The sequence below is a fragment of the Octopus sinensis genome, linkage group LG16 (assembly GCF_006345805.1).
Source record: "Octopus sinensis linkage group LG16, ASM634580v1, whole genome shotgun sequence".
NCBI classification, from domain to species: Eukaryota; Metazoa; Mollusca; class Cephalopoda; order Octopoda; family Octopodidae; genus Octopus; species Octopus sinensis.
In genome coordinates this window covers 54,446,984-54,468,438 of record NC_043012.1, presented here as the reverse complement: position 1 = coordinate 54,468,438, position 21,455 = coordinate 54,446,984, and the positions used below count along the sequence as shown (strand labels likewise).

Below are 21,455 nucleotides of genomic sequence, written 5' to 3'. Positions count from 1 at the left end.
GAGGACACTTGCACAGGGTGCCACGCAGTGGGACTGAACCCAGAACCATGTGGTTGGTAAGCAAGCTACTTACCACATAGCCATGCCTGTCACAAAGCAGAGTAAAATTTTAAATTACACAAAAAATACAAATCAGTTTGTATTTTTTATAATTTTTTCTTTTACTTATTTCAGTTATTTGACTGTGGCCATGCTGGGGCACTGCCTCCAAGAATTTTCAGTTGAATGAATCGACCCTAGTACTTACCTTTTTTTCTCAAGTGTGGTGTTTATTCTTTTGCTGAACCGCTAAGTTACAGGGACATAAACCCCCAACATTGGTTGTCAAGTGGTCATGGGGACACTAAGACGTACACTGACATTAAGACATTATACACATGCATACCTATATCTATATCTAGATCTATCTATCTATCTATCTATCTATCTATCTATCTATCTATCTATCTATCTGTCAATATATATACTGTAAAAATCCATGTAATTTATGCACTTTTTTTCGCAAAAATAAAAATAAACTTTAGGGTGTTGCATAAATTACATGAGCAGACCATTTCCAGATTTTTTTGTTGAAAAAAGACATACAGAATATAAACATTCGTACCGAAAGTTGGCTCATTTAGTGTCAGAATAGGTTTTCACAGAAAAAATAAGGGCTTAAATATAATGAAGTTGACTTTTATTTATGCTGGATGGTATAATGCTTAATTTTTCTGTATAAATTTATTAAAACCTTTAAATGGCCAACTACTTTTTGAAGTCTGACATTCAAGTGCTGGTAAACACAGTCCAGGCCATATTTTAGATTGCTTGGAGTTTCTACCTATCGCAATGGAGCACCATTGACATACACATAATGATATGGATATTCCTGACTGGAAAAAAAATGTTATGATATGGATAATCTTGATTGTATGTCTTTATTTTTGTCTGTTTATTACTAGGCACAGTTTTAAGTTTGTCCTACTGTTTACACCAATTTCAAACATTTGCTTCATTAGCATCAAAATGCCTTCTGGCAGCTTTATTGCCACGTTCAAGTGCATATTCAACATATTTAATTTCTCCTTCACAGTAAATGATTCATAAGTTCTTCCCTAGTGACAATAATGGTGATAAGAAATTTTATAAGTGTGAAAAGGGATTAAAATTTAGATGCTCTGTATCAAAGTTTCCAACGAATAGGTAGAAAAGAATTCTGTTTACATAATCAGTTTGACTGGTCACCTTCCTCTGTCAGTTGAGTAAAGTGTCATCCAAGCTGATGTTTATTGGTAATTCAACTTACTTTGCAACACCTGTGCATATTTATCAGCTTTGTTTTTGTTGGTAATTCTTATCAACAGCTTTTCCGGTGATTATGATTTGAGAAGACAAACAGCAGTATGCTAAAGATTATGGACATAATCTCTTGTGGGCAAGAAATGTAAAATAAAGTTTATGATAAACAACACAAACACTTTGTAATTTAATAACTTTCAATGTGATACCTGTTAAACAGAAATTATTTTCATTTAATGAAAATTTAATAAAAACTAATCATAAGTAAGTAAAATTATGCTAAATACAACTAAAATGAAAACCTTTTTCCCCTGGCCATATCAACAATTCTGAAAACTTTTAGGTGTGAATTTTACATGAGTAGAAGCTTTATTTAACAAATTTTATTCTGAAAATCACCAAATCACCTGCATAAATTACACAGGTGCGCAAATTACATGGGTTTTTGTTGTGTGTATATATATATATATATATATATATATATATATATATATATATAGGGAGGTTATGAGTGGTAATGGTGTCATTGAGACCCAAAGGTGTCAGGTAATGCTGAATAAGTGCTATAGATAGACCATAGTTAAGTTCTAGGTTCAGTGATTATGCAAATAACGGGTTCAATGTTGGTCATGTGTCAGCGTGTGTATATAAAAATTTTTTTTCCTAATAAGATAAAAATCCAAGGCTGTGTAGATTTTAGAACATTTATAGACAGAAGAAGACCTGTCTACAAATGTTCTAAAATCTAAACAGCCTTGGTTTCTTATCTCATTACGAAAAAAATTTGCCCATAGTGTCACACAGTGGGTCTGGTTGGGAAGCAAACTTCTTACCTCACAACCATTCCTGTGCCTATGTATGTTCACTTTGTTCTTTTTGTCATTTGAAATTCCAGTTTAAAAAGTTTCTTTCATTATTAACTTCCATGTCTTGCATGTTACTTGGTGACCCCACTGGTGCTGGTGTCACATAAAAAGCATCCAGTCCACACTGTGAAGTGGTTGGCATTTGGGAGTGTGTCCAGCTGTAAAAACCATGCCAAAACTGACCTTGGTAGCCTGGCCACCTCCTGTCAAACTGTCCAACCCATGCCTACTGTGAAGTGGTTGGTGTTAGGAAGGGCATCCAGCTGTAAAAGCCATGCCAAAACAGACCTAGTAGCCTGGCCAGCTCCTGTCAAACTGTCCAACTCATGCCAGCATGGAAGATGGACATTGATGATGATGATGATTTTCAATTACGTTTTATTAATTTGAAATTTCAAACCCAATGGGTTAGAAGGCCTATTTTAATCAAAATTCCCATTTCAGTTTCAAATAGAAACAAGGAAGTAGATTTGTTTCACAATCCACATAAAAATTTTTTTACTTGCTTAAATCATAGAATAACATTTTCTTTCAGGATGAATGCAACAAGACAACACTTTGCTGGGGAGTAGAGATTAGTCGCTGTGAACTGTAAGTATCAGAAATATTTCTGTAACTGCTTTCATTAATTATTAGTTAACTAGCACTATGACCCGGCATTGCCGCGTCATAGTGCTAGTGCATGCATATACAGCTGCATGCGTGCACACATACACACGAGTACTGTCCAAATCTCCGACCAATCACATACAGCTAGCTGGCATTCAATTGGCGTATCAAGTTTCGGGCATTTTGATTGGATTTTGGATAGAAAATTCACAAAAAAGTCACTTCTATTGATTTTTTAATGGCTTTGCGAGGTGACTGGGGAAATGTAAAGATGTGCACGACTGCCCTTGGCCGGTTTTGAATGACTATAGAAAGTGTGAGCCCTCTAACTGAAAAATTGTGGATTTGTATAAAGGATACATACACAGACAAACATTTTGCCGTTTATATATATATATATATATATATATATATATATATATATATATATACCGGAGTAAACACATAAATGTGAAACAAGGTGGAAAAAAGAGTACTCAAATACCAGTGGTAGAGTAATATGCTTTATTTAAAGCAGCAGAAAATTCAACAAAACCTGTTACTCTGAGTTTCCCGTTGCCATTCATCGGACAGTTTTTGCTAGAAAAAACTGTCCAATGAACGGCAACGGGAAACTCAGAGTAACAGGTTTTGTTGAATTTTCTGCTGCTTTAAATAAAGTATATATATATATATATATATATATATATATATATAAACAATAAGAGATAAGAGATGAAAAGAAAAAATATGAAAAATGTTTTCACTCACCAATCTACTAAAATCACACTTTGTCATGTTGACAAAAGTTTCAGTCTGGTAGCTGAATGATTTATTGGTTCAAAGACATTAAACAGCACTGTTCTGTGCCTGTGTCCAAAACATTTATCATTTCAACACTTTGTCTCATGCTAGGATCCTCTCCTGTCCATATTACTCAACCTTGCCAATAGGTCTGAGCCTCGGTTTTTCGGTTGGGTTGGTTGTGTGTAATATTCAGCAGCAGCAGCAAAAGCAAATGCCATTGGTTGAATGAACTTTTTTTATCTTTTACTTATTTCAGTCATTAGACTGTGGCCATGCTGGGGCACCACCTGGAAGAATTTTTAGTTGAATGAATCGATTCCAATACTTATTGTTATTTTTTTTTGGACTTACAAGCCTGGTACTTATTCTATGAGTCCCTTTTGCTGAACTGCTAAGTTCCAAAGATGCAAACACACCAACACCAGTTGTCGAGTGGTGGTTGGGGAACAAATAAACAAAGACATACACACACACACGTACATGCATATATACAATGGGCTTCTTTTAGTTTTTGTCCACCAAATCCATTCACAAGGCTTTAGCCAGCCTGAGGCTATAGTAGAAGACACTTACCCAAATTGCTACACAGTGGGACTGAACCTGGAACCATGTGCTTGGGAAATGAGCTTCTTACCACACAGTCATGCCTGTACCTATATTGTCTACTTTTCCAAGCCAGATGAGAGTCTGTTAGGGCAGAGGGTTTTGTTTTTTCACAGCCAGATGCTCTCTGCCAGCCATCATCATCATTTAATGTCTGTTTTCCATGCTGGCTTGGGTTGGATGGTTTGACTGGAAGCTGGTAAGCTGGGGAGCTGCACCAGGTTTCAACCTGATTTGGCATGGTTTTTACAGCTGGATGCCCTTCCTAATGCCAACCACCCCAAGAGTGTAGTGGGTGCTTTTAACAAGCCACTGGCATGGCTGTCAGTCACAAAACACCAGCATTTGCCACGGCTACAATCTCACTTAGTTTGGTAGGTCTTCTCAAGCCCGGTGTATTCCCAAAGGTCTCAATCACTTGTCATAACCTCTGTGAGACCCAAAGTTTGAAGGGTGCTTTTTACATGCTAAGGGCACCTGTGCCAGGTATGCAACACTTGCATCGGGCCACGACTATGATTTCACTTGGCTTGAAGGGTCTTCTGTTTGTCAAACCACAGACATATGATTTTTTCAGAAGGAACTCTTTTACTTGTTTCAGTCATTTGACTGTGTGGCCATGCTGATGCATCGCCATTAGTCAAGCAAATCGACCCCAGGACTTATTCTTTGTAAGCCTAGTACTTATTCTATCGGTCTCTTTTGCCGAACCACTAAGTTACTGGGACGTAAACACACCAGCATCAGTTGTCAAGCGATGTTGAGGGGACAAACACTGACACACAAATATATACACACACATACATATACATATAACACTGAAAATGTGCAGAGAACAAATTCCACCACATTCCAGAGAGAAAAACTAGAAGTAGTCGATAGCTTCCGTTACCTAGGTGACCAAGTCAGTAGCAGGGGAGGATGTGCTGAAAGTGTAGCTGCTAGAATAAGAATAGCATGGGCTAAGTTCAGAGAGCTCTTACCTCTGCTGGTGACAAAGGGCCTCTCGTGGTGACAAAGGTAGACTGTACGACGCATGTGTACGAACAGCCATGCTACATGGCAGTGAAACATGGGCCGTGGCTGCTGAGGACATGCGTAAGCTTGCAAGGAATGAAGCCAGCATGCTCCGATGGATGTGTAATGTCAGTGTGCATACTCGACAGAGTGTTAGTGCCCTGAGAGAAAGGTTGGACCTAAGAAGCATCAGATGTGGTGTGCAAGAGAGACGGTTGCGCTGGTATGGTCATGTGGCAAGAATGGATGTTGATAGCTGTGTAAAAAAGTGCCACACCCTAGCAGTTGAGGGAACCTGTGGAAGAGGTAGACCCAGGAAGACCTGGGATGAGGTGGTGAAGCATGACCTTCAAACACTGGGTCTCATTGAGGCAATGACTAGTGACCGGGACCTCTGGAAATATGCTGTGCTTGAGAAGACTTGGCAAGCACAAGTGAGACCATAACCTTGTGGCCTATGCCAGGGGTGTAACCAGTCCACTTATGCGTGCCTTTCCTTCATTGGACACTAAACTCTGCTTGCAAAGACTTGTTGAGGCAAGTGAAATCGAAATCAAATTCGATGACTGGCATCCGTGCTAGTGGAGCGCTAAGAATACCATATGAGTGAGATCGGGGCCAGAGCAACAAGCTGGCCTCCGAGCCAATGGCACGTTAAAAACACCATTTGAGCATGATCGTTACCTGCGTTGCCTTACTAGCACTTGTGCTAGTGGGACGTAAAAAAACATTTGAGCGAGGTCGTTGCCAGTACCGCTGGACTGGCTCCTGTGCAGGTGGCACATAAAAAGCACCATTTGAGTGTGGCCATTGCCAGTACCACCTGACTGGCCCTTGTGCCGGTGGCACGTAAAAGCACCCAATACACTCTTGGAGTGGTTGGTGTTAGGAAGGGCATCCATCTGTAGAAACTCTGCCAGATCAGATGGGAGTCTGGTGCAGCTATCTGGTTCGCCAGACCTCAGTCAAATCGTCCAACCCATGCTAGCATGGAAAGTGGACGTTAAACAATGATGATGATATACGACGGGCTTCTTTCAGTTTCCATCTACCAAATCCACTCACAAAGCTTTGGTCAGCCTGAGGCTATAGTAGAAGACACTTGCCCAAGGTGCCATGCTGTGGGAATGAACCCAGAACCATGTGGTTGGTAAGCAAGCTACTTACCACACATCCACTCTTGTGCCTATGAAAAGAAAAAAAAATGTTATCAGTTGAATAATGAAGCCTTTTGTTTACAAAGACTGAACAACATGTCAAGACATAGCAAGATAACTGGACATGCTGTTATGGTGAGCTGCAAGCTAAAGATTGAAGTCAGGAAACTATTGTTTACATAGACACAGATGTGACTGTGTGCTAAGAAGTTTGCTTTTCAACCATATAATTCCAGGTTTGGCCTCCTGTGTGGTACCTTGGGCAAGTATCTTCTACTGTAGCCTCATTTCTTATTTCTTTATTGCCCACAAGGGGCTAAACATAGAGGGAACAAACAAGAACAGACAAAGGAATTAAGTCGATTACATCAACCCCAGTGCGTAACTGGTACTTGTTTAATCGACCCCGAAAGGATGAAAGGCAAAGTTGACCTCGGTGGAATTTGAACTCAGAACGTAACGGCAGACGAAATACCGCTAAGCATTTCAGGGATGTTTGGCCTCATGACTGGCACAAACTGATTAGAGTTTGGAATCGATCTGGTACCAGACAAGGACTCTGGATTATTTTTCTGTTTTTTTTTAACTTAATTTTTAAGAGTGGTCAGGTTCATTTTTAGTATTCTCGTTTGTGAGAGCTGTTGAGTTTATTTAAGATATTCCCATTTTAAAAATCATCTCCAGCTAATTGTTGAGAGGACATTGGTGTTGCCTTGGCGGAGGTTTGCACTCTCTGAGTGCTCTTCTTCTTATTATATATACTGGCAAAATGCATAGCGGCATTTCGTCTGTCTTTGTGTTTTGTGTTCAAATTCTGCCTAGGTTGACTTTACCTTTCATCCTTTTGGGGTTGATAAATTAAATACTAGTAAAACACTGGGGGTCAGTATAATCAACTAGTCCCCTCCCACCAATTTTCAGGCCTTGTACCTACAGTAGAAAGGATTATTATTATTATTATGTGACATATATAATAACATTACAATTCATTCACATTTCTCAGACATCTTGATTGGAAATACATGAAATAAACATGCAATATACAATGAGCTTCTTTCAGTTTTCATCCTCTAAATCTACTCTCAAGGATTTGGTTGTTACAGGGCTATAGTAGAAGACACTTGCCCAAGGTGGCATGTAGTGGCCTTGTCACATTTAAGGCTATAGTTCCTCTGTGAAATACTCAGCCTTTTAGTTGTAATGTGAATGCTCATTGTTGTAACCGACAGATACTCTCTTATGTTCTGTATTCATATTTTTCTATGAGGTAGTAGTGGAGTTGTGAATTTGGCAGCTATAATGTATTGCTGGTTTATATTTCAATTGACATCTTTTCTCAATAGAAATTGTCCTGGTGTTTGGTTAAGATAAACATTTACATTTAAGTAATGTGTGCTGATGAAAGAAAGAAATGTAACAGCTGAAACAAAGCAGGTTTCCTCTTCAACTAATAGAATTTTGATATAACTAAGAACGGGGACATTCTAGTAAAGAGGAGATCTGCAAGGTTGAAGATTTAAAAATAAATTTCATCAAAATATATTTTCCTGACAGTCACACAAACACAAATGTGTGTCTATATGGATATGTATGTATATGTATCTATCAGTCTGTCTGTCTATATACATATATATCATCATCATCATCATCATCGTTTAGCATCCGCTTTCCATGCTGGCATGGGTTGGACGGTGCAACTGGGGTCTGGGAAGCCAGAAGGCTGCACCAGGCCCAGTCTGATCTGGCAATGTTTCTACGGCTGGATGCCCTTCCTAACGCCAACCACTCCATGAGTGTAGTGGGTGCTTTTTACGTGCCACCTGCACAAGTGCCAGACAAGTCTGGCAAACGGCCAAGGTTGGATGGTGCTTTTTACGTGTCACCGGCACGGAGGCCAGGCCAGGCTGGCAAACGGCCACGATCGGATGGTGCTTTTTACGTGCCACCGGCACGGAGGCCAGACGTATATATATATATATATGTGTGTGTGTGTGTGTGTGTGTATGTGTACACATTTATCAGTTCGTTTTGCAAAATTCCTCGTGTTAAATCCGATATTATTGTACTTTGGGATGGTAATTTTTTTTTTTTTTGGCCAAATAAACACATGCATTATATATTTTCTTTCCTTCACTTGTTTATTACTGTTTTTGCTTTATCATTTTAACTTATATCCGGAAATCTTTTGTCACACATCTGTGACCTCTTCAGCGACACTTTCCATTTTGGGGTGTGTTCTTGTTCCACTAACTCCATCAAAATGAAAACAGTCGCTGAAGAGGTCACAGATATGTGATAAAAAATTTCCGGACATGAGTTTAAATAATCAAATAAGAACACTAATAAATAAGTGAAGGAAAAAAATATGTAGTGTGTGTGTTTATTTTATTCTTTTATTTGTTTCAGTCATTTGACTGAGGCCATGCTGAAGCACTGCCTTTAGTCAAACAAATCGACCCCATGACTTATTTTTTGTAAGCCTAGTACTTATTCTATCGATCTCTTTTACTGAGCTGCTAAATTACGGGGGACATAACCTCACCAACATCAGTTGTCAAGCGATGGTGGTTGGACAGACAGACAGACACACACACACACACACAGACATATACAAGACAGGCTGCTTTCAGTTTCTGTCTACCTAATCCACACAAGGCTTTGGTTGGCTCGAGGCTATAGTAGAAGACACTTGCCCAAGGTGCCACACAGTAGGACTGAACCTGGAACCATGTGGTTGGTAAGCAAGCTACTTACCACACAGCCACTCCTTGGCAAGAAAAGAAAAATTACTATGCTGCAATACAACAATATATATATATATATATATATATATATATATATACATATAAAATATAAAATTTGGACAAGAGTGCAAAACATCCAGACAGACGATACAAAGAAAACAAGGATGGGTCATTCGGAGTTTTCTTTCCTCAGTCAAGTACCAGATTATCTTTGCAATTTCAGTTGGTTATACTTGAGATTGTTCCAATCTGGCCAGCCCCAAGGAAAAACTAAGCTAAGAGCATTAGATCCCTTGGAAGAAAGCAGCGAATGTATATGGAAACAAGGACGGAAAAAAACAGAGAAATGTTCCGCAAATAACAGGACATAACAACCGGTGTCTTTCGACTAAGGACGAATTAAATTAAGCTGGTGTGTGTGGAAGTAAAGATTAGACAGGCACAGGGAGGAATATAGATGTTGCACGGATGGTAGTCAAACCAAGAAAGAAAGGTCAGGTTTGGCTGAACACTGGTCACGTGTGGAGAGAAGAGAGAGAAGTAGAGGCAGAGGGATAGAAGAATTAAGGAGGGGTGAGAAAAAAAATGAAAGGGACACAGTGATGTGAAAGAGGAGGGAAAGTGAGCATGAAGAGAAAGCCAGGAAATGGGAGAAAGGGGGAACTAAGAGTGGAATGAACAAAGTAAGTGTGAAAGGGCTGATAGAAAGAAGGAAAGAATAATAGAGTCGTACAAAAATTTAGACTTTGGTCTCTTATATGTAAGTATATATATATCTTAAGTACCTAATTCATCTGAAACTCAGTTTTATCTTGGCTACCGAATAATTGTCACATATTATTTTACAGATAAATTTCCTCTATTTACATAATATTGAGGTCTCTTTCTTTCTTTTGTTATCACCAATATATATATATATATATATATGTATGTATATGCATGAATATGTATGTATATGTATGTATATGTGTATATATATATATATACACATATATACATTTACATATATATATATATATACATATACATATATACATACATATACATATACATATATACATACATATACACATACATATATATATACATACATATACATATACATACATATACATACATATATATATATACATGCATATACATACATATACATACATATATATACACATATATATATATGTATGTATATATATATGTATATGTGTGTTTGTGTGTGTGGAGCCGTAATGGTCCAGTGGTTAGGGCATCAGACTCACAGTTGTAGGATTGTGGTTTTGATTCCCAGACCGGGCGTTGTGAGTGTTTATTGAGTGAAAACACCTAAGCTCCATGAGGCTCCGGCACAGGGTGGTGACAAACCCTGCTGTACTCTTTCACCACAACTTTCTCTCACTCTTTCTTCCTGTTTCTATTGTACCTATATTTCAAAGGGTCAGCCTTGTCACACTCTGTGTCATGCTGAATCTCCCTGAGAACTATGTCAGGGGTATATTTGTTCGTGGAGTGCTCAGCCACTTGCACGTTAATTTCACAAGCAGGCTGTTCCATTGATCAGATCAATGTTGGTGGTGGTGGTGGTGGCGGCAGCTGTGTGTGTGTGTATGTGTGTGTTTAGGCATTGAGCTGACAGAATCGTTAGCACACCAGGCAAAATGCTTAGTGGCATTTCATCTGTCTTCACATTCTGAGTTCAAATTCCGCCAAGGTCGACTCTGCTTTTCATCCTTTCAGGGTTGATAAAACAAGTACTTGTTGAACTATGGGGGTGGTCTAATTGACCTACCCTACTCCCACCAACTTGTTGGCTCTATGACAAAACTTGAAGCCAATATATAGTGGGCTTTACACAGAAGCGTTTTATTAAAGAGACCACCAGTCTTTCCCATTGTATTTTGCAGAATCTCACTTTAGATTATGGCTGCTGCTGTTGTTGCTGTTGAGTGAATGGTCTTCATCCCAGAGCTCGCAAGATGGGAGAAGTCCGAAACGTGGAGGTCAACCCCCGACACTGGGAGCATCAATGGATAGATGAATGCGCATCCAGGCTCAGCAGTTGCATAGGAAGTCGGGGACAAGAAACAGGAAGAAAGAGTGAGAGAAAGTTGGGGTGAAAGAGTACAACAGGGGTCGCCACCACCCACTGCTGGAGCTTCATGGAGCTTTAGGTGTTTTCGCTCAATAAACACACACAATGCCTGGTCTGGGAATCGAAACTGCGATCCCCCGACTGCAAGTCCGCTGCCCTAACCACTGGGCCATTGCGCCTCCACTGGCTGCTGCTGTCATCACTGATGTTGTTGCTGGTATTGATGTTGCTGTTGTTGTTACTGAAACTTCTATTGTTGCCATTGCCGTTGTGCACAGATTTTGCTGTTGCAGATATTACTGGTATTGCTCCCATTGCTGTCTTACCTTTGTTGTAATGAAAGCCCTATAGAAAGGCTATGGGTGGTCCCTTTCAGTTCTAAATGATAAAAAAAAAACATTTATTTTTCTGCATCTCTTTTACGTATTTATTTTTTCTCTAATTCAGGTCCCACATAAAAGTCCTTGTTGCACCATCTGAAGGTAAAGTTCCTTTACCTAAGTGTATCCAGCCACCAGGGTATTCACCTTCCGGTCATCAAGGTGCCTTTGATGGTCTACCTCTTGCTTTCCAGCAACTGGCTAATGTAGTTATCAATAAAACAAACAAAACAAATGGTAAGACCCCGTTATTCCTTAACCAGTACATACACACACACAACACACTCCCTCTCTGTTACACACATACAATCTCTCTGTTACACACACACACTCTCTCTCTCTCTCTCACATACACACACAAAACACACATACATGCTCTCTCTCTTTCTGTAACACACACACACACACACACACACACACTGTGTCTTTTATGTACAAGTTTGTCCCAGTTACCTTTCTCTGTATTTCATTGTAGTCGTCAAGTATTGAGACATGATGACCCCAAATTGAAAAGGACAGTGGTGATGTTATAGTGAATTGTGTCGCATAGAAATGTTTTTTTGTTTTGTTCCTTCTCGAGCTATGCCTGGCTCATAAGGGCCAGTTTCCCGGTTTCTTGGCGTATAGGTTCCCCACCTGGATGGGACGCCGGTCCGTCGAAGGTGAGCTGCAAGATGCAGGAGGAAAGAGTGAGAGAAAGTTGTGGTGAAAGAGTCAGCAGAAGTTCACTATTACCTTCTTCCAGAGCTGCGTGGAGCTTAGGTGTTTCGCTCATAAACACACATCGTCCGGTCTGAGATTTGAACCGGCGATCCCTCGACTGCGAGTCCGCTGCTCTAACCACTAGGCCATGTGCCTCCACCATAGAAATGTGCCAAAGTGATTGATATCACAGTGTATTGGGTCACAATGTTAGAGACAAAACAGGACAATACTGATCAAGTTGGACAACCCTAGGGAAAACATAGATTGAGCAGAACTATGTTTTGCAACCATCCTGTTTTTTAGGGCTATCTAGGGTTGCTTTATATTTCTTTCTTAAGATAGAATATGATTTGAGCGAGATTTGGCTGCTATTTCTAGCCATTTAATCAACTATATAGAGGCTCTGTTTTTTGGACTTGTGTATCACAGTGTACTGTATCCTAATATACTACGTTGTGTTGTTTTGTGATACTTACTTTTCAGTGAGTTATGTAACACTCATTTGTGTTACAAGATGTAACATTGAATTGTGACTCAATGTATTGTGTCATAGTGGAGGTGTTAGTGTAGTGTGTCACTATGACTTGTATGAGAGCCATTTGTGTTACAATGAATTATATCATGATAAAGTTTGCTAGAATCCTGTGAAATATGTTATCTCTCTGTATATAAACGGCAAAATGTCTGTCTGTGTGTGTGTCCTTTATACAAATCCACAATTTTTCAGTTAGAGGGCTCGCACTTTCTATGGTCATTGAAAACCATCCAAGGGTGGTCGTGCACATCTTTAGATTTCCCCAGTAACCCCTCAAAGCCATTAAAAATCAATAGAAGTGACTTTTTCGTGAATTTTCTATTGAAAACCCAATCAAAATGCCCAAAACTTGATACGCTAATTGCATGCCAGCTAGCTGTATGTGATTGGTCAGAGATTTGGACAGTACTCACGTGTATGTGCACACGCACGCAGCTGTATATGCATGCAATAGCACTATGACCCGGCGTTGCCAGGTCATAGTGCTAGTCCAGCTATAGAAACCATGCCAAATCAAACTGGAGGCTCACACTTTCTATGGTCATTCAAAACCGTCCAAGGGCAGTCGTGCACATCTTTACATTTCCCCAGTAACCCCTCAAAGCCATTAAAAAATCAATAGAAGTGACTTTTTCGTGAATTTTCTATCAAAATTTTCCAATCAAAATGCCCGAAACTTGATACGCTAATTGAATGCCAGCTAGCTGTATGTGATTGGTCGGAGATTTGGACAGTACTTGCATGTATGTGCGCACGCATGCAGCTATATATGCATGCACTAGCACTATGACCCGGCAACACCGGGTCATAGTGCTAGTTATATTTAGAATTATTTGTCAGGCCTTTAATCCTTTAGTTCCAAAACTGCCCTTGGCAGTCTTCCTATTTCAAGAAAATCTGTTAAAACTTACCTTCAAAATTCCATGGTGATTTAAGTTCCAAATACCAAAGTTATTTTACTAAATTCTTCATTATTTTCAAAATTAATTGAAACAATAGGCGTAGGAGTGGCTGTATGGTAAGTAGCTTGCTTACGAACCACATGGTTCCGGGTTCAGTCCCACTGTGTGGCACCTTGGGCAAGTGTCTTCTACTATAGCCTTGGACCGACCAAAGCCTTGTGAATGGATTTGGTAGACGGAAAGTGAAAGAAGTCCATCGCATATACGTGTGTGTATATATATATATGTATGTGTGTGTATATGTTTGTGTGTCTGTGTTTGTCCCCCCAACATCGCTTGAACTGATGCTGGTGTGTTTATATACCCGTAACTTAGTGGTTCGGCAAAAGAGACCGATAGAATAAGTACTAGGCTTACAAAGAATAAGTCCTGGGGTTGAGTTGCTCGACTAAAGGTGGTGCTCCAGCATGGCCACAGTCAAATGACTGAAACAATTAAAAGAGTTAAAGCAGTGGTTTTTCATCAGTAACATTGTAACAAAAAAGTTAAAATTAGTCTTTCTGTGAGCCAAGTTCAGGATCACGTTTTAATGGTTTGTTGTTGCCATTTCATTGTATTTATGTTGATCAGTCCCCATGTAGAACACATGACTATAACAAAAGCCCATTTCGTTTCCCTCCCCCACTCTATAAATCTGAGTTTCTGAATTTATTTAAGAAATTACTTATATCAGCAGTTTCTTTTTTTTTTTATATATGTAATTGTTGTTGGACTTTGATATTTTGCTTTATGTTTCATCAGAGAATTCTCCAAAACAAGCACCAGTGCCCGAGACATTTCCTACAAAAGACACGGAGAATAAATATTCGGAAACAACCAAAGATACCTTTGATGTAATCATCTTCAAATTACAGTCAGTGTTGGATAATGATTTGGTGCAGTCTGTGAATACTATTTTCCAATTCCATATTGTTGGGGATATTAACAAGAAGTTCTTACTGGATCTCAAAAATGGTATGTGTTACAATTTAAGTTTTGAGATTTTCCCTTTTTTGAAAATGCAGCCTTGTGCCAACAGGAAATAATTTTACCTATGTAATATTCTTGTTGTTATTGAGGTAACGAGCTGGCAGAATCATTAGCATGTGGCGAGCTGGCAGAAACGTTAGCACACTGGGCAAAATGCTTAGCGGTATTTTGTCTGTCGTTACATTCTGAGTTCAAATTCCACCGAGGTCAACTTTACCTTTCATCCTTTCAGGGGTCGATAAATTAAGTACCAGTTACGCACTGGGATCGATGCAATCAACTTAATCCCTTTGTCTGTCCTTTTTTGTCCCCCCTATGTTTAGTCCCTTTTGGGCAATAAAAAAATAAGAATCATTAGTATGCCAGGCAAAATGCTTGGCAGTATTTCGTCCCTCCTTATGTTAGGGCAGCAAGCTGGAGGACTCATTAGCAGATTGGGTAAAATGTGCAGCGGCATCTTTACATTCTGAGTTCAAATTCTGCTGGGGCTGACTTTGCCGTTTATCCTTTTGGGGTTGATAAAATAAGGAGCAGTTGAGTAGTGGAGTCATGCTGACCTTGTGCCATAAGTTGAAATCATTAAGGAAGCGAGCTGGCTGAATTATTAGCACACTGGCCAAAATGCTTAGCAGTATTTCGTCCATCTATGTTCTGAGTTCAAATTCTGCCACAGTCAACTTTGCCTTTCATCTTTCCGAGGCCAGTAAAATATGTACCAGTTGAATGCTAGGGTTGATGTAATCGACTTACCTCCTCCCCAAAATTGCCGGCCTTGTGCCAAAATTTGAAATCATCATCATCATCATTATTTTATTTTGCTATCATTTCATTATATGTAAACCCCTACACTTTATGTCTGTCTTTGTATTGTCTCCCTCAGCCTTTGCCCTTGTGGCGAATAAATGAAAGCATCATCATTATTATTGCCTCTGCATAAGCAAAGGCGGAGGTATTGTTTTCAGTTGTGTTTGTTTGTTTGTCTGTGGACAAGATATCCCAAGAACAGTTGGATGGATTCAGATGAAACTTTGAGGGATGTTTGGCCACGTGACTGACACAAACTGATTAGATTTTGGGATCGATCCAGTACCGGACAAGGATTCTGGATTATTTTTTCCTGTTTTTTTTTTCACTTAATTTTTGAGAGCAGTCAGGTTCAATTTTAGTATTCTCGTTTGTGAGAGCAGTCGAGTTTATTTCAGATATTCTCATTTTAAAAATCATCTCTGGCTAATCGTTGAGAGGATGTTGGTGTTGCCTTGGCAGAGATTTGCACTTTCTGACTGCTCTTGTTATTATTATTATTATTATTATTATTATTATTATTAAGGTGGCAAGCTGGCAGAATTGTTAGCGCACTGGCCAAAATGCTTAGCAGCATTTAGTCTGCTTAATGTCCTGAGTTCAAATTCAGCTGAGGTTAACTTTGCCTTTCATCTTTTCAGGGTCAATAAAATAAGTACCAATTGAGCACAGAGTGGGGATGGGGGGGGGGGGTCGATGTAATTGATAAGCCCCCTCCCCACAAATTTTGCCCAGCATGCAGATAATTCCGCCTGTCACCAATAATAATAATAATTGATTGATTGGAATGTTAAACTTCATAATCCTGCTATTATAAATTTCATGTTTGTTAATGTCTCTTATTTTGTAATTTTATCTTTAGGTGCTGGCTCTGTGACATTTATGGAAAACACAGAAAACCATAATGCTGCTGAGGTTACTATGACTCTTGATTACAAGGACTTTATATCTTTGGCACATGGCCACCTGAAACCTTTGGAAGCATACAAAAATGGTTGTCTGAAAGTATCTGGCAACAAGTTAGCTGCCCTGAGAATTGAACCAGTTTTAGACCGATTGCAGTCTATTCTCTTGTAGAATGTCTACTTAAAACATATTCATCTGTGGTTGCTTCAGTTGTAGTTTTAGTTAGTGTTTTTTGTATTGTTGTAATCACAGAAAGAGAGAAAGAAGGAAAGTTATGTTGAGGAGTCTTGTAGAATTACTGGACATGACTTGGGGAGTAGCCAGAGGTGGCTTGCAGAGTTGCTTGCGATGACTTGCAGAGTTGCTAGAGGTGACTTGTAGAGTTGCTAGTGGTGACTTGTAGAGTTGTTGGAGGTGACTTGTAGAATTGCTGGAGGTGACTTGCAGAGTTGCTGGAGGTGACTTGTAGAGTTGCTGGAGGTGACTTGCAGAGTTGTTGGAGGTGACTTGCAGAGTTGCTGGAGGTGACTTGCGGAGTTGCTGGAGGTGACTTGCAGAGTTGCTGGAGGTGACTTGCAGAGTTGCTGGAGGTGACTTTAGACTATTTGGGCAACTCTTTTTTACTACTGGTTTAGCCCCTAAGCCAGTCTAGATTGAGTTAGGCCTACAATAAAAGGTAATCCAGCTTTGACCATCCTATCTTTTAAGAGATATCTCTATTATCTAATACGGGTATATAGGGATAGCTCTATTATGTAATGTGTTCTTTTATTCCTTTAAAACATTAGAGATGTAATTTGAAATATATTTAGCTGCTGTTTTTAGCAGACCAATCAACTACATAGAGGCTCCATAGGGAAACTAGCAGTGGCTCTCTGAATAGCTGGAGGTGATTTGAAAACCGGTTAGAAGTGTCTTGTAGAATAGTTTGAGGGTACTTTCAGGAAGAATCTGTATTGAGATTCTTTTACGAAAACTCAGAACAATTCTACAAACTTGTTTGTTTGTAATAAAAAATTGAAAAGAAAAAAGATAATGAAAACTGACAAAATGTATAAAAAAATATTACTTTATATATAACCAATAATTTATATACATAACTAATAATTTATAATTGCTTTGTTGTAAATAACTATTTATTATCATATATTGATCTGTTATGTTATAAATTGTATGAATGTGGAACTATGTATGTGTGTGTGTATATATATATATATATATATATATATATGTGTGTGTGTGTGTGTGTGTGTGTGTATGAGTTTCAATAACTTGCTATTTATATCACAGATGTCTATAGAATTTGAAGATGTAAATAAACTAACAATTTCCTTGTATTAAACTGTTGTCTGTCATGTTTCTTTTCTCCTTATGTCAACACTACAGGTGAAGGCACATGGCCCAGTGGTTAATATATTACACTCATAATTAACGAATCACGATTTCAATTCCTGGACCAGGCAACGTGATGTATTTTTCATTTCTCCCACTCTTTTTATTTTTTGTTTGCTTCAGTCATTAGACTGTGGCCATGCTGGAGCATCACCTTGAAGAATTTCTAGCCAATTGAATCAATCCCAGTACTTATTTTTTTAGCCTGGTACTTATTGTATCAGTCTCTTTTGCCATACCACTAAGTTATGGTGGACATAAACACACCAACACCAGTTGACAAGCAGTGGTGAGGAACAAACACAATGACATATACACACATATCTAGCTCCATACTCTACTCAAGAAAACCCATCCTTCACAGTAGAAATATTAAGGCTGCTCCCCTGATGAGGATTGGTCTGCAAAAGTTCTATACCAGAGTCATGTAAAAGGCACTCATGCCGACACCATATAAAAGTACCCAGCACACACAGTAAAGTGGGTGTCATTAGGAAGGGCATCAAGCCATAGAAAGTAAGCTGAGTAAGACAAACCTGATGCAGCTTTCTGGCCGGCCAGCTCTGGTCAAACTGTCCAACCAATGCCAGCATGGCATGAATTGCATTTCTGCTTCTTGCAGGGCATTTGGACTCAGCATTAGCCTGGACAAGACTGTTGTAATGTTCCAGCCAGCACCAGGAAATCCATATATAGAACCAGCTATCTTGGTTGAAGGAACGATTCTGAAGGTAGTAGACTAGTTTTTCTACCTGGGCAGCACACTCAGCCATTCTTGCTCCCTGGATGAGGAAATATCTTTCAGGTTGCAGAGAGCAACTAATTCCTTCCAGTCTCTTCAGTCTCGTGTCTGGTCCCAACATGGCATCGCAAGGAGAACAAAAGTTGCTGTGTACCATGCTTGTGTACTGACGTCGCTTCTCTACTCATGTGAGACATGGACTCTGTACAAGCGTCAGGTCAGGGTCCTTGAACGTTTTCATCAGAGATGTCTCAGACACATTCTCAATGTTGGCTGGACCTCAAAAATTCCAGACACACAGATCCTGAGGACAGCTGATATCTTGAGTATTGAGGCGATGGTACACAAGCACCGGTTGCGTTGGACTGGACACCTTATTAGAATGGAGGATAGAAGAATTCCTAAGCAGATGCTCTATGGAGAACTTGTGAATGGAAGGAGACTCCGGCAGAAACCAAGGCTGCAATTTAAGGACTGTGTCAAGTCCTCGTTAAAGGACTTTGATATGCAGGACACTGACTGGGAGAACAATGCCTGTCATCGCCACAGATGGAGGAAGCAGGTTAAGGAGGGGATTGACACTTTTGAGAGAGCACGTATCCAGCATGAAGAACTTAAGCGAGCTGCGCGAAAGCGCATGGCTTGTATAGTGAATGGGGAAAGCTTGGTCTGCAATGTTTGCAGTCGTGTATGCTTGTCAAGAGCAGGGCTCATTAGCCACCAACGGAGCTGCAAATGCAAAATATAAGTTAGTCCTAGAGCGCACAATGTTCCTGAAGGTCGGCAATGGTCTTCCTCGGTCACGAGTGGATGGCCATCATATATATATATGAGTACAGGACACCACAAATAAACATAGAACACGAGAAACGAAAACATAAAAACAAACAAGGAAATGGACTTTTTTTTAACAACGAAAAAACAGAGTACAAGACAAACAATACAAAGAATATTCCCCTTCATCAGCTGCCCCTGGTTCGATATATTAGAAGGTTTGGAGATGATATACAGGTATTATATATTAGAAGAAATAAGGTACTCAGAAATCTGGATGGTTTTATATTTACAGATATTTATTAATATGTCACATGTTTTTATAAGTCATATATTTGCACTTGCTTCCATTCTAGTGAAGTCTTCAGATTGAATTTTTTCAGGAGATTTGTCGCTTTTTATAGTATTATTGATTGTGTAGGGGTGGAGAAAGATATAAGATAGTACAAGAGGGTGGGTGAGGAATGGGGAGAAAGAGAGAGAGAGAGAGAGAGAGAGAGAGAGAGATAGTGTGTGTGTGTATGTGTGTGTGTATGCTTTTGTATCTGAAAGAGGTGTCAATGGAAAAGAGAAGGAAAGAAAGAAGAAAAAAATGTGTTCACATCTTTGCAGCTGGTCAGTTCTTTCAATAGAAAGTGATTCTTGGCTTTTAGAAATGGCAATTCTAAAAGCCAAAAATCACTTTCTATTTTTTCTTTTTTCTCTCTTCCTTCTTTCTTTCCTTCTCTTTTCCATTGACACTCCTTAGAGAGATGCTATTGTTTCACTTTTGACATGTAATACTGAAATAGTGGAGGAGATATGATATTGGTCTGGGCTTGAACTAGGCAAGAAGTTAAAAAATTTTTTGGCCTATGACTAAGGAAGGCAAGTGTAAAATTTGAATGAAATTGGTTGTGTAGTTCTCAAGTTTTAGGGATTCACACAGACAGACAGACACACACACACACTCATCTTTATATATATAGATCAATTTCGGCAAATAACGAACGCAAAATTCGTAATGAGTATGCAAAATTATGCAAGTAAAAAATGAAGTAAAAAGCAAATATTCAAATTTTCCGAAATTTGACCCCTCAAAATTTCGTTGGAGAAAGAAAAAATGATTGTTTATTCCCAAACTCCGTTATCCAAACTTTCCCTCCCTTTATTAAAAGGTGGACTATAACTGGAAGTAAGTTTGACTGCTATTTCTAGTAGGTTGAACGATTCTATAAATGTTCCTTCGTTGGCTCCTGCTGTTAATGTTTAGATCCAGATGAGCTCTTAATGAGATGACCAGTTTTAGTGCAGTTAGTGTAAGAGGCCTTGTGCCTAATAAAAGAAATCAGTTCAGTTAGTTAGCGTATCTAGGATGTTGGATCTTTTCGGTTTGAACGGCAGTTTTTTAAAATAATTTCCACGTAACTAAACACTTTTAAACTTCGTATACTGGTAGAATGTGTTTATAAAACATCTTTTTCTCTGGGCTTTATTGAGAAAATTCTATAGTTTGTAAGATATTTGTTTTTTTTTCTTCAATTTCAACCAATCAATTACGTCTATTGAGGTGAAAACATTCTGTGTCGTATGAATATGTCCCTCGTTTAAGAAACAGATTGGGTTTATTTACATTTGTGAAGAAAAAAAGATACCCTTCCCCCACCCCTAACACATTGAAATGCAATAGATCGATACTAGGGTCATAATTATGGGTGACAATTTCATATGACACAGCTAGAAAAAAACTGCCGTTCAAACCGAAAAGATCCAGATTGTTATTAAATATATTTCTGTCTTTGTTTTTTCAAAGCACTTTTTGGAAGAAGTAGGGTATGATTTGAGGGAAATTTGGCTGTTATTTCTAGTAGGTCTAGTGACCAAATAGCATGGGAAGATATGTGACTTTGTAAGGCTGACTTGGAATAAACACAAATATAAGGGCAAAACTTCGCCAATATAAGTCCTTTAGAATGTGGGTTCCCTCCAACTTAGTTTCCTCATAACTTTCTGAAAAATGGATATTTTAAAATGAAATTTTCTACAAATATCTTTCTGTTGTAGATGACGATTATATCGGAATTTTTTGTGGAAAAACAATAAGTTCGGAGGTAGTGGGTGAAGAGTTTCGTAGGCATTCTGTAACCCTTTCGACATC

At 39.0% G+C, this 21,455-nt stretch overlaps 1 protein-coding gene across 1 annotated transcript in view; it reads left to right on the top strand.

The window, feature by feature from the left end:
• Positions 1 to 17,752, top strand: part of LOC115220448 (stomatin-like protein 1) — a 31,021-nt gene extending 13,269 nt beyond the window's left edge. The window contains exons 7-10 of the mRNA XM_029790576.2: positions 2,683 to 2,738; positions 11,597 to 11,766; positions 14,473 to 14,685; positions 16,367 to 17,752. Coding sequence (XP_029646436.1) covers positions 2,683 to 2,738; positions 11,597 to 11,766; positions 14,473 to 14,685; positions 16,367 to 16,581 — 654 coding nt within the window. The 3' untranslated portion in view covers positions 16,582 to 17,752. The remainder of the gene's footprint in view (positions 1 to 2,682; positions 2,739 to 11,596; positions 11,767 to 14,472; positions 14,686 to 16,366) is intronic.
• The last annotated feature ends 3,703 nt before the right edge of the window (positions 17,753 to 21,455 follow it).